General features: G+C 36.1%; 1 protein-coding gene across 2 annotated transcripts in view; it reads right to left on the reverse strand.

The window, feature by feature from the left end:
• Positions 1–1,799: 1,799 nt before the first annotated feature.
• LOC126819215 (serine/threonine-protein kinase Nek8) overlaps positions 1,800–13,242 on the reverse strand; it is a 38,841-nt gene continuing 27,398 nt past the window's right edge. For both annotated transcript variants that reach the window (XM_050547126.1, XM_050547125.1), the window contains exons 13-17: positions 10,247–10,397; positions 8,400–8,554; positions 7,548–7,706; positions 6,932–7,090; positions 1,800–6,675 (exon numbers count right to left, since the gene is read on the reverse strand). In XM_050547126.1, the coding sequence (XP_050403083.1) occupies positions 6,644–6,675; positions 6,932–7,090; positions 7,548–7,706; positions 8,400–8,554; positions 10,247–10,397 (656 nt within the window). In that variant the 3' untranslated portion in view covers positions 1,800–6,643. The remainder of the gene's footprint in view (positions 6,676–6,931; positions 7,091–7,547; positions 7,707–8,399; positions 8,555–10,246; positions 10,398–13,242) is intronic.

Below are 13,242 nucleotides of genomic sequence, written 5' to 3' on the forward strand. Positions count from 1 at the left end.
CAACTTTACTGAAATTTTCAGCTTATTCTCTTTACATTATATATTTTTAACTATTAAAGCGAGAATTGTCAACTCTTTATCTAATCTTTCACCATGACACCTAATAATTGATTAGAATATACAATAAAAAAATTCAAAATTGGGCATATTACTTTATACTCATATTGTAACACTTTGGTCCTTGAGACAATTTTGGTTCTTTGCAAAATTGTTACTTCACTCTGTCTATAGAGTTAAATCACACGTACTTAATGAACGTGAATATATAGTTATTTATACATAAAAAACCAGTGATATTTTGGTTAAATCATAATCATTGTCAAAATATCCATCAAATTCTGGCTGTTTATTAACCTATTGTTGGTAAACCAAAATAAGGTAACTTCTACTATCTTAGTTGTGGGAAATAAAGAGGTTTATTCCATATATTGGATGGAAATTAACGTCAAGGTTATCGAAGACCTGCTGAAATTAGGGGGTATAAATTAGGGTGTAGAAGCGAGTTGGATCAGAGCTCATTAAGAAATTCCTAGCAGCCATTATTATTGAGAACGAGGAATCTGCAAAGCCATTATAGCTTAGCAATAAAGTTGTGAAACTCTTTTATGCTGTAGTCTTGTTACGATCACCAAGAAACAAACACAACAAGTAAGCAGTCCTATAGTACTACAATATGTGCTTTCCGACCCAATTTTGTCTATTCAAAAGAATAGAGCTAATCACCCTTTAAACAGTTCACTCATTGAACTATTATCTGGAATTACTTCTTTAAATCGAATAATGCCTAAAAGGAAGTTTAGTCTCCTTCAATTTTAAAATTCCTTGTTGTACTGATAACGTTGCCATCTTTCCATCAACATTATTGTCATTTGGGACACAATAACTCTCCTTCTAATTGAGGTAGAATGTTTAAACTTGGTGTAGGTTTTGATTAGGTGAATGGCTTGATGCAATCTGTTTCACAGAGGATTATGAAAGTCTTCTAATATCTCTGTAAAAGATGACTACCTTTAACATGTGACGTCTCATCACGCAGCGTCAATCATTGGCTCAATGGCGCGTGCATTGTTTACAACACGTTCTAGTTCGGGCAGAATGGAGACTTTTACTCATTTTAATACCCATTTGCACTAAATACAGAGGCGTAGCCGTGAAATATATATTGGGGGGGGGGGGGTCCGCAACCCTAACCCCAACCCATTTTTTAAAACCCCTAAAAAATATAAACAAACACCATGTGGCCATGCTGTCTACCAAAACACCGCGTACAAAAGCATTATGGTTACGTATTGCTGGCTGAGCGGGCGATAAATATTTGGTTTAGGCAGTTATGTCTACCAAAACACCGCGTACAAAAGCATTATGGTTACGTTGCTGGCTGAGCGGGCGATATATATTTGGTTTAGGCAGTTATGTTTTTGGGTACCTACATGCGATTCACTCTGATAAGTGGCAGAAAAAAATTAACAAAATATTACTGACAGGCTAACTAGACACAATTTTATGGAACACAGGTACTTTTCACTTCACACATGTTTCCAGGATGATTATCTCTGTGTTTTATTTTAGCAGTATAAACCATACTGGAATATGTACAGGTTTTATACAGATAGAATCTTAACTAATCCTAATAATTGTTGTAAATAAATAGAGTTTGGGCCTACTATGTAAATTTTTTGGGGGGTCCGAGTATATTCAGAACCCTCCCCAGAAAAACACTTGGGGGGGGGGGGGTCGGACCCCCCGGACCCCCCCATGTGTGACGCCCATGACTAAATAGGAAATAATTTTTACCTACAAATACGTCAATCGTCTTTATTTATTTTTCTAATACATAAATTTTTTTGTACAATTTAATTTGTCGCAGGAAAGAAGTTAATATTTCTGGCTCATTAAGTCACATCGATGTCATCCTTATCAGTGATTGTAGCGGCCTAGCGAAAATTCACTGCTGATCAGTGTGGGCTTGATGGAGTTCGAAGATGCGCATTTTATGTTTAGGAACAGCAGAGATAAGTAATTTGATTGGTTGATTGGTTTATTAGTAATAATGTGGACCAGAATATGACCGTTGTCACCAGTCTTAAGCCAAGATTGTTCAACTTCTGTCGCTCTTAAGTGATATTTTTGGCTTCCTGACTTGACTAGCTAGCTTTTAGGCTTTGTTTCAGCTATGGACTCTTAGGGGATGCTCGATTTACAGTCCAGAACGTCCCGAATTGACAGAATTGCAATCAAGTAACGCATAATTCAGTTCTGTCACAGTTCTGCCAGTCCCGACAACGGAGGTGTAATGAGTAGAATCATGACGTAATTAAACACAACGAATACTGCTCGGAAATATGGTGTTTCCCACTAGGAAGTAGTAAATACCATACTTGTAGTATTCGGGAGCACACGTGGGGAAAATCAACATGGCTGTCATTATCCCTTCAGGGATTATTAAAACCGCCAATCACCATTTGTGAGGGGGGAGGGAGAGACAGAGAGAGAGGGTTTAACATTCAGTGGAAACAGAAACTAGGTCACTTTGGGACTAGCATATGGTTCAATTTTATTTCAATAATTCGCTTGCTTGTAGGGGTCGTCAGCAGTGGGAGGAAACAGGAGGACCCAGAGAATACCAATGAGATTGGACAAGGGACCCTACTCCTTGTCACGTACAACCGGGTAATTAATGTCTAATTAATAATTTAGATAACATTTCAGGCCTAAAGAAAGACCTGCAATAGACAGATTTAGCTCTTGCATAAGCCGTGAAAAATTAGATAGGGCCAGTTGTCCTAAAAATGCAAATGTTGATGAGCGACATGGTCAATTAGCGTAGCATAAATCTACTGGTAATATCTAATTCAAAGAAACGTTCGTTAGTCCTGAAAAGACCTAGTTTGTGCCTATAGTTTTCTCTCACGTTACTGGAACATTTTTGTTAATATAGACCGTACCGTTCTAAAACCTGAACTGCCGTACCATAACAAGTCAGAACCAGCAGCTGCCAGGCAGGATATGCCCACATTTTGCAAGAGATGGATAGAGAACAAGCTAAAAACAAAGGCAATTATTTGTACAATCAGGGGCAATAATCCAGAAAGTTATGGCCTGAAATGTGCAAATATCAAAAGGGACTGAGATCTTTGGGATATAAAGATATGTTTTAAGTTTCATCAAAATCGGATAAAAATTGTGGCCTCTAGAGGGTCCACAACCTTGATATACCATATTTTTTACACTATTTGCGTACAAGGGGCGGCCATTTTGTCCGGCAGTTTTGAACCGATTTTCACGAAATTCGAACTCAACCAACATTACGATCCGATATGCCCGAATATCGAAATGAACCAAGATCTTCTGGTTATAAACTTACATTTCAAGTTTCATCAAAATCAGAACATTGATATACCATATTTTTACGCTATTTGAGTACGAGGGGCGGCCATTTTGTCTGTCAGTTTTGGTCCGATTATAACGAAAATCAAACTCAACCATCCTTAGGGTGTAAGTTGTAACTGTGATGTATTCAAACGGTCTTTTAAATTGGATAACCAGCGGCTGCCAGGCAGGATACGCCCACATTTTTGAGATATGGATAGAGAACAAGAAAGTGATTTTTCCTACTATCAAGGGCCATAATTCAGGAAATTACAATTCAATATGCGCGAATATCGAAAGGAATTGAGATCTTTGTGTTATAAAATTACATTTCAAGTTTCAACAAAATCGGATAAAAACTGTGACCTCTATAGGGTCCACAACCTTGATATACCATATTTTTACGCTATTGGAGATCGAACGGCGGCCATTTTGTCTGTCAATTTTGGGCTGATTTTCACGAAATTCGAACTCAAACTCCCTTAGGGTGTAACAGTGATATATTAATACGTTTTTTTAAATCGGATAAAAATTATGACCTCTATAGGTGGGCATATAAAAATAACAAAGCATCTACAAACAATATACACAAAGTTATGCATAGTTATAAAAATATAGATTGCACATAAAATGTAAATAAACATGTATTGGATGGACTGAGCCACAGTAGATCATTGAGTACAGCGCTAGCCAAGAGGTACTGGGGTGGATGCCTGTGTTGGTCTTGAAAGTTCTTCTGAATTTCCAGCCTGGCTTTGCCATGATCAGTAGTGCAGAACGAAGGACTTGGCAAGGAATTGCGACAGCAATACGTAGCATTGTGTACATCATGGGTTCCATGTCGGCCATATATGCCGGTCAAGACCTAGAGCTATGGAAAATGACCGTAACTAGATCTGACCCGTCAATCATTTTGCATGCCAGAAAAAGAACCTTTTTTTGCAAAACTCTATTTTTAAACATGGTTATGATCGACCTCTACTATGTAACTATACAATTGTACGGCCAGTACAAAATAATGCACACATATTGAAGCCACATAATTCCATGATTGGTGTTATAGAGTTGTAAACATAGTCGTTAATGATGAGTGTCTGGTAGTAGAACAATAAAAGTTAACTGATATGTGGGAATCTTATCAATGGCGTGAAGCAGTTCATTGTTAATCATTCACTATTTGAACACTCGTGTATTGTCCACGTCTCAAAAGAATTTTCTGCAACAAAGCTGTTTACCGCTATTACGGTCACGCACGATGTAAACAAGATTATTATGATCTTCGAAAAAAGGGCAACTGATATGAAGTACTGCTCTTCGAATCCAACCAACTGTCATATTAAATAAAAAACAGCATAGAAATTACATAGATCCTCAACAATTGTAGAAATAAAATCTACAGATTAGTTAACTTGCTTACCGAAAAATTAAGAATATTACATATTCCAGTGCTATTGTACAGCAATATTGATAATTCCACGTGTTGCAAAGATGTCGTGTATATATGGTTACTCTTATTATACACAACGATATTCTAGGGGACGCTAGTGTCGCTAGCTGTAAGTTAGTTATCCGTTAGTTATTCATTATTAGGATTTATGTCACAATTCTGCGGTCCGTAATGCCGTAAGAGATGGTCTAAAACCAATAATTGTGAGAAATATGCCGTGGATAATTATATATTTATCTTCATTTCAAAGTTTATTATATTACAAATCAAAATTATCCAGGTCAGTGTGCTTTTTTTAAAGAGCATGTGGTAATTACGTGTGAGCTACTGGAATAGTTTTCTATGGCCAATTCAGCTATTTCGATTATTTAAGTAGCCAAAAGGGAATATTTAATAAATAATTATCATAAGCCTTATCATTTTTAAGTCCAATATATAATTTTTTGTGTACCCATGCTAACAAAGTGGTATAGACACGTGAATTCACAATACCCTACCATGAAATATGCATTTACAGTACACTCTGTCACATCCGACATCTTACGGGATCGTTACAATATGTCGGATTACGCAGAGTGTCGGAATACCCAGTTTTCTCAAACCCGGAAATATTGTAACTTCGAAAACCGGAAGTATTATTATAATGTAGCTTCGAACATAGAACTTCGAATCACCAGAATGTTATTCCCTTTAAAAATAATAAACCTTTCTGTACATTCAAAATTTTATTACATTAATTTTTATTTCATTTAACATGCATAGGCATTTTGAATAGGTCAAGTCTGTCGTTAATTTATCTTCTTCGCCATCTTCAGTTGATCGCACTCTTGTCTTTGCTATCACGTGTTCATTGATAATGGGCGTACTCGATTGAACGTTCCAGAATTGAATTCTCTCAATCCCAAAAATAGTGACAATCGAGTGAAAATGGGTACTTCTGGCTACACCTCATGCGTGGACTGGATATATAAATATCCCATCCGTTTAATTACGTCACAACTTACTCACACCACCTCCGTTGTCGGGACTGACAGAACTGTGACAGGACTGAATTCCGCGTCACTCGATTGCAATTCTGTCAATTCGGGACGTTCCGGACTGTGAATCGAGCACCCCCCAGGTCGTCGTCACACGGTTCGAAGAGATCCGTGGGGTGACCAAACTTATAGGTTATTCAGGTTCAATCGGTATGCGCAACGAATGTTTCCAGCAGGTGCTGGGAATATTTTTACGACTGTGAATTCGGGGGAAAATTCGTGGATATTCTTGAGTATTTGTCAAAACTGTCGTACAAGAGATTAAAATTATCAAAGTAATCAACAAAGACCCACGGTAGCGAGTTTTAATCTCACAGATAATTGATTGGTGATTGCTTCTTAATCTTTTGTGGCTTCACACCCATCCAGTTTTAATCTCACGGATAATTGATCGGTAAGTGTTTGCTTCACACCCAACGATTGAAGGCCGGATTATACGGTGTCGATTCAATGGAAATTGTATGACAGTCGGCTGATTGATGTCGTAATCTGGAACGTACAGCGGTCAAATTACCCAGAGATTTTTTGGTTGAAGTAATAAGGAAATAAATTGGGACATGAAAATGGTGTCGGATGTAACAGAATGCCGGAGTGATCAGAGGTCGGATGTGACAGAGTGCACTGTACTTTGCAAAGTTTTCATGCTTTATCAAAAAATGACCGGCAGCGAAAATTTTGAAATGGAAGCCATGGTGTTCATGATAGCTTGCACATATAGACGCTTTGGCAAATTTCCCCCATAGAAGTCTGCATGGTACCGAAAAGTAGGACAAGGTACTGAATCGAAACTTTAATCCACTAAAGATTCTGAATTTGGTAATGCTGAAAAAACAACCAAAACATTGAGATAGCTTTTAAAAGAGCATGAACTATTTTGTTTCAATCTCAACATAGAGCTAAGTTCACAATTACATATATATAGTCCGTAACCCTCTTCCAATTCGTTTGATCTTTTATAACAACAATTATAAATTTGTCATAATCGATGGAGTCAAACATACATGAGAGCTATTATTTTTTAAGCTTATTGAATTTAAATGGTAACAAACTAAACAATAAATTATAAGATATAACTTACGTTTTGTTGCCAACAAAGTGTTACCATGACTACAAGATATAGAGACTACAAAAAAAGGATCTTCTCCTGAAAATGTCAGTTTTTTAGGGATGTTTGATTGTTCTTCTGGTCGTCCCAGTCTACCTCTTGACCCTTTACCCCATGTATATACATCACCATCTGTTTAAAATAATAATAATATATATTCTTAAATTACCCTATGTATACTATATACAGTATATCATCCAATATTAACATTATGAGACTTGTTGGTTACTTACTGGAATCAAGCGAGAAGACTGGTTTTCCAGCACTTTTAGACTGGTTTTAAAACTTTCGAATTTTATTATTTCTATAATAAATTTAATGTTGATATTTCCGTTATGTAACATCACAAACTTATTAAAATGAATATAATTAAGCATTTAGGAAATTGAATTCAAAAATGTAATGTCTTGGTTTTGAATCTTAAAAGATCTGATAGGAAGTGTCCCATCCCATTTAATTTAGTGACAATCCATCATGGGTACCTATTTTTTTTGTACTGTGTACCTTTAGCTCCGATCAGAATGGTTCACAATAATTTTTTCTGGTGTTTATAAAATAAAATGTTTATAATCTATTTATCAATATTTACTTTCAAGAGCTGCTACAGTAAAGGTATCACCACATGCAATTGTGTTTATTTTACAGTTTCCAAAAGTTTTAACATGATGTGGTTGTCGTGGTATTAAATCTTCATCACTACCAAGCTGACCAAACTGATTTGTTCCCAACATACATAGCTGTCCATCACCTAAAATAAACATTTATCTACTCTTACAGTCACATAGAAACATAGCAGACTCAGTAACAGACTTTAGTAATTATCAAGCTATTATATATCCTGTCATCATAGTCACATGAATAGCGACTAATAAATATTATATCTTTGTGCATTAATTCATGTTCAAATCAAAAAAAAGATCTAATTTTAATTAATCTGTACCTCACTTACTTTAGCAGTGGGATATATATAAACTCAATGAACTGGAGATAATTAACGCACGAGCCCTAATAAGCACACCAAAATATAGTCATTATAGTGATTGTTGTTAACTGTCATCAACAATCATTAATAATTACTGAAAGTAACCAAATAACTGCAATATTTAATACTATTTACCCCTATGTTTCTTGACAAGTATCTGATTGTAATAATGATCTGTGATTGTCATATAATATTAACTACAGGATGTGTTGACAGCTGTAGAGACCTTTCTGAAACCCAACTTAAGCAACATTTCCAACCTAATATTGCTATGAAACTAAAGCATTGAGAAATGATTTTACAAAAAAAAATCAAGAGCAATAACTCTGGATGTAATCATGCGAAATTGTTTAAATTGAAAGACAGGATTATACTATAGTGTCTACAGTATATACAAACAATTATTGATGATGGATGAGAACAGGTAACAACCATCAAATTAAAGGTATTAATACGTACCTGATAATATAGCTGTATGTGAAGTACCTAAAGCTGTTTTATTTATTGTAATGATATTAATAGGATGTGTAGCTACTGGTGTAAATGTATGACATTCTTCTACTATAGCATTTATACCATCATTAAATACACAATCTAAACCAAGTTTATTAAACCTAAAATACAAATAAGTCCAAATGTGACCAATGGTTTAGGAGAAGAAATCAAAAATGTGTGAAATGTCTAGTTCAGCTTCATTTGAACAAACTTGAGTTCTTCGTATCACCAACACAAACAGAACATGTACTAATATAATCAGATTTCAACTTTTGCTAATCAAGCTATTGGAAATTATTGAAAATTAATTGGCATTTTTGTTTCATTGACTTCAACAGTAAGTAACGGAAACCACTGTAAATCAATAGGATTCTTCTTTTAACAGAACATTAACACTGTGTATACTTTTCAACTCAATTGTATGTGTCTGCAAGATTTTTCAAAGTGATCAATGTAAATAATTATCAGAAATTGTTGAATATCAATAGGCATCTTCATCTCATTAATATAAACACTACATAAATTTCAAAACTCCAGAGCACAAGCAATTGTGGTTGATTGACAGATGAACTGCCAGACAGGGGTGACAACACGAAACAACCCCACATTTCAATGTGGTCTAATACAGATAGGTTACCAGGCAACGAAACATACGCCCACATCAGCTAAATCGTCCGAGCAGTCAACAAGGGTTGTCACATATTTAATCTTTTGTAGGTAATTGGGGGGGGGGGGGAGCATTTTGAGGGTTCACAAGGTGCTGCAAACTGAAACAAGCATTCAAGCTTTAACAAGGTTCAATAAAGTTAAACAAGGGCGATAACTCTAGAAGTAATTATTGAGAATTGCTGACGTTCAATAGGTGTCTTCATTTCACTAATCTACATGATGCCATGCAGATAACTTTCGTCAGTGTTCACAAAGTGCAACAAAGTGCAACAAAGTGAAACAAGGGTCATAACTCCAGAAGAAATTAAAAGAAATTGCTGAGATTCAATAGGATTTTTTGTTTCACTAACTTAAATGATACATATAAATTTCATACGGATCGGATGATAACTTTTGTCGTTAGAGTGTTCACAAAGTTCAACAAAGTGAAACAAGGGCCATAACTCTAAACGTAATTGACAAAAATTGCTGAAATGCAATAGGTATCTTCGTTTCACTAAGTTAAATAATGTATATCAATATCATACAGATCCAATGTTAACTTTTGGTGTTAGAACATTCACAGGGTTCAACAAAGTGAAACAAGAGCCATAACTCTAGATGTCATTAACGGAAATTGCTGTAATTCAATAGGCTTCTTCATTTGACTAATATAAAGGATGCACATAAATTTCATACAATTCGGATGATAACTTTTGGCGTCAAAGTGTTCACAAGGTGCAATAAAGTGAAACAAGGGACATAACTCCAAAAGAAATTAACAGAAATTATTGAAATTAAATAGGTTTCTTTATCTCACTAATGTAAACAAAATATATCAATATCAAAATAATCAGATGATAAATGTAATCTGTAGAGTGTTCACAAGAAATTGTGAACGGCGGACCGATGGCGGGCCGACCAACTGAATGACAGATGGGGGCGACGAAAATATACCACCACATTTTCATGTGGACATATAAAAATGGTGACAACAAGAACGTGATACACACTCAATTACTCCCAAATTCAACTGGATTAATTTGAGTTCCAACAGTGATAATAATTATAACTTTTAGAACTTATCTGGCAATATTTGTTTACATTATTTGTTATAAAAGACAATCAACTTTCATTCAATGTGAAAGTTTGTATATATTTACCTGTTACATCCACACGCTAATAATCGGCCATCTTGCGTAACAATGAGAGAAGAATCAACTCCACAGTGTACACTACATGGTAAGATATCATCAGGTATAGTTACTTCCTGTGGTGATGTATATAATTCTTGATTACCCAGACCTAATCTACCTACAATTATATAACTGAAATCAATAAGTTCAAGCTGATATCTTCCATGAATAATTTGTAATACTGTCAGATCAATTGAAACATGTTCTTTTTTATAAATTTACAATTATTGATAACCTGGATGTTAACTATACTGATTAAGTTCAAAACTGTGCAGTTTTAAACCAGTGCTCTCTCTTTAAACCAGCGGCTTCCAGGCAAGATACACCCACATTTTGCAAGCGATGGATAGAGAGAGAAAGAGAGAGAGAGAAATGGGGTTTGACGTCCACTCAACACAAGCTAGGTCATTTCGGGACTAACATATGGTTTAATTTTATTTCAATAATTCGCTTACGCGTAGGGGTCTTTAGCAGTGGGAGGAAACCGAAGAACCCGGAGAACCCGGAGAAAACCCACGAGGTTGGACAGGCGACCCTACTCCTTGTCACGTACAACCGGGGATTCGAAACCACGCCAGTCGACTCAATGACAGACTTTATGATAGAGCGCGCACACGCTAACCATTCAGCCATCCAACCCCCTGTGATGGATAGAGAACAAGCTAAAAAAAACAAGCCAACAGTGAGGCTGATGTCCCCCGCCGAAATCCCAAAATAAATAGATGACACATATTAATTAATCGCACATTTATATTTTTCAAAAGTATCAAGCAATCAACCCGATTATCAACTATACTATCAACTATACTATCGGATAGAATCAAAGTTATCTGGTCCCAAAGCATCGACCAATAAAATTGTTTAGCTTTGTTTAGCTTTAGCTCGAAATGTTAATCATTGAACTCAGTCAAGACATTCACCTAATGAACATCAACATCAAGCTTAAACAATCTACCTCAATTAAAAGCAGAGTTGTTATGTTCCAAAGTCTTGACCAATCAAATTGCTCATCTTCGAACTCCAAACTCCATCAAGGCATTCACCTAATAAACACCTACGCCAAGTGTGAACATTCTACCTCAATTAGAATGAGAGTCATTGCGTTCCAAAGTCTCGACCAATCAAACTGCTTATCGCTCTGATTACCCTGAGCAGAAAATGCTCATTATCAAACTTATTCAAGGCATTGGTGTTCTAAAACTATATACCAAATTTCATCACTCTCACTTAATTGGAACTAAAGTTATCATGTCCCACAGCATTAACCAATCAAATATCTTATTTCTGCTTACCCTAAGCAGAAAAAGCTCATCTTCGAACTCCATCACGGCATTCACCTAATAAACACCTACACCAAGTTTGAACATTCTAGCTCAATTAGAAAGAGAGTTATTGTGTCCCAAAAAGTGTGACGGACAGACAGACAGACCGACCGACGGACAGAGGGACGGACGGACAGATGGACGAACCCATTTTAATAGTCCCCTGCTTTCTTTGAAAGGCGGGGGACAAAAAGTGATTTTTCGTACAATCAAGGGCCATAATTCAGGAAGTTACAATCCGTTATACGTGACTATCGAAAGGAACCAAGATCTTTGGGTTATAATCATGTATTTCAAGTTTCATCAAAATTGGATCAAAATTGTGACCTCTAGAGGGTCCACAACCTTGATATGCCAGAGGGCTGGCCATTTTGTTCAGCACTTTGGCCCGATTTTCACGAAATTCGAACTCAACCAACATTACCACGTAACAAACAGTGATATATTCAATTGTTTTTTAAATTGGATAATAATTGTGACCTCTAGAGGGACCACAAGCTAAAAACGCGATTTTTCGTACAATCAAGGGCCATAATTCATGAAGTTACAATCAGATATGCGCAAATATCGAAAGGAACCAAGATTTTTGGGTTATAAATGTGTATTTCAAGTTTCATCAAAATTGTGCCCTCTAAAGGGTTCACAACATATACCTTATATTTACACTATTTGTGTACGAGGGGCGGCCATTTTGTCCGGCAGTTATGGTCCGATTTTCAGGAAATTTGAAATCAAGCACTATTGGGATGTATTGGTGATACATTCAAACGTTTTTTTTAAATTGGATAAAAATTGTGACCTCTAGTGGGACCACAAGCTAACCAGCGGCTGCCAGGCAGGATACGCCCACATTTTCGAGAGATGGATAGAGAACAAGCTAACAAGAAAGTGATTTTTCCTACAATCAAGGGCCATAATTCAGGAAGTTACGGTCCGATATGCGCGAATATCGACAGGAACAGAGATCTTTGGGTTATAAACTTACATTTCAAGTTTCACCAAAATCGGATAAAAATTGTGACCTCTATAGGGTCCACAACCTTGATATACCATATTTCTACGCAATTTGAGAACGAACGGCAGCCATTTTGGGGCGATTTTCACAAAAATCGAACTCGGCTATCCTTAGGGTGTAAGGGTGATATAATAATACGTTTTTTTAAATCAGATAAAAATTATGACCTCTATAGGGACCACAAGCTAAAAACGTGATTTTTTGTACAATCAGGGGCCATAATTCAGTAAGTTACGGTCCAATATGCGCGAATATTGAAAGGAACCGAGATGTTTGTGTTATAAACTTACATTTCAAGTTTCAACAAAATCGGATAAAAATTGTGACCTCTATAGGGTCCACAACCTTGATATACCATATTTTTACGCTATTTGAGAACGAACGGCAGCCATTTTGTCTGTCAATATTGGGCCGATTTTCACGAAATTCAAACTCAGTCGTCCTTAGGGTGTAACGGTGATAGAATTATACGTTTTTTTAAATCGGATAAAACTTATGACCTCTATAGGGTCCACAAGCTAAAAACGCCATTTTTCGTACAATCAGGGGCCATAATTCAGGAAGTTACGGTCCGATATGCGCGAATATTGAAAGGAACCAAGATCTTTGGGTTATAAACTTACATT

The sequence above is a fragment of the Patella vulgata genome, chromosome 4 (genome assembly GCF_932274485.2).
Source record: "Patella vulgata chromosome 4, xgPatVulg1.2, whole genome shotgun sequence".
Lineage (NCBI taxonomy): Eukaryota > Metazoa > Mollusca > Gastropoda > Patellidae > Patella > Patella vulgata.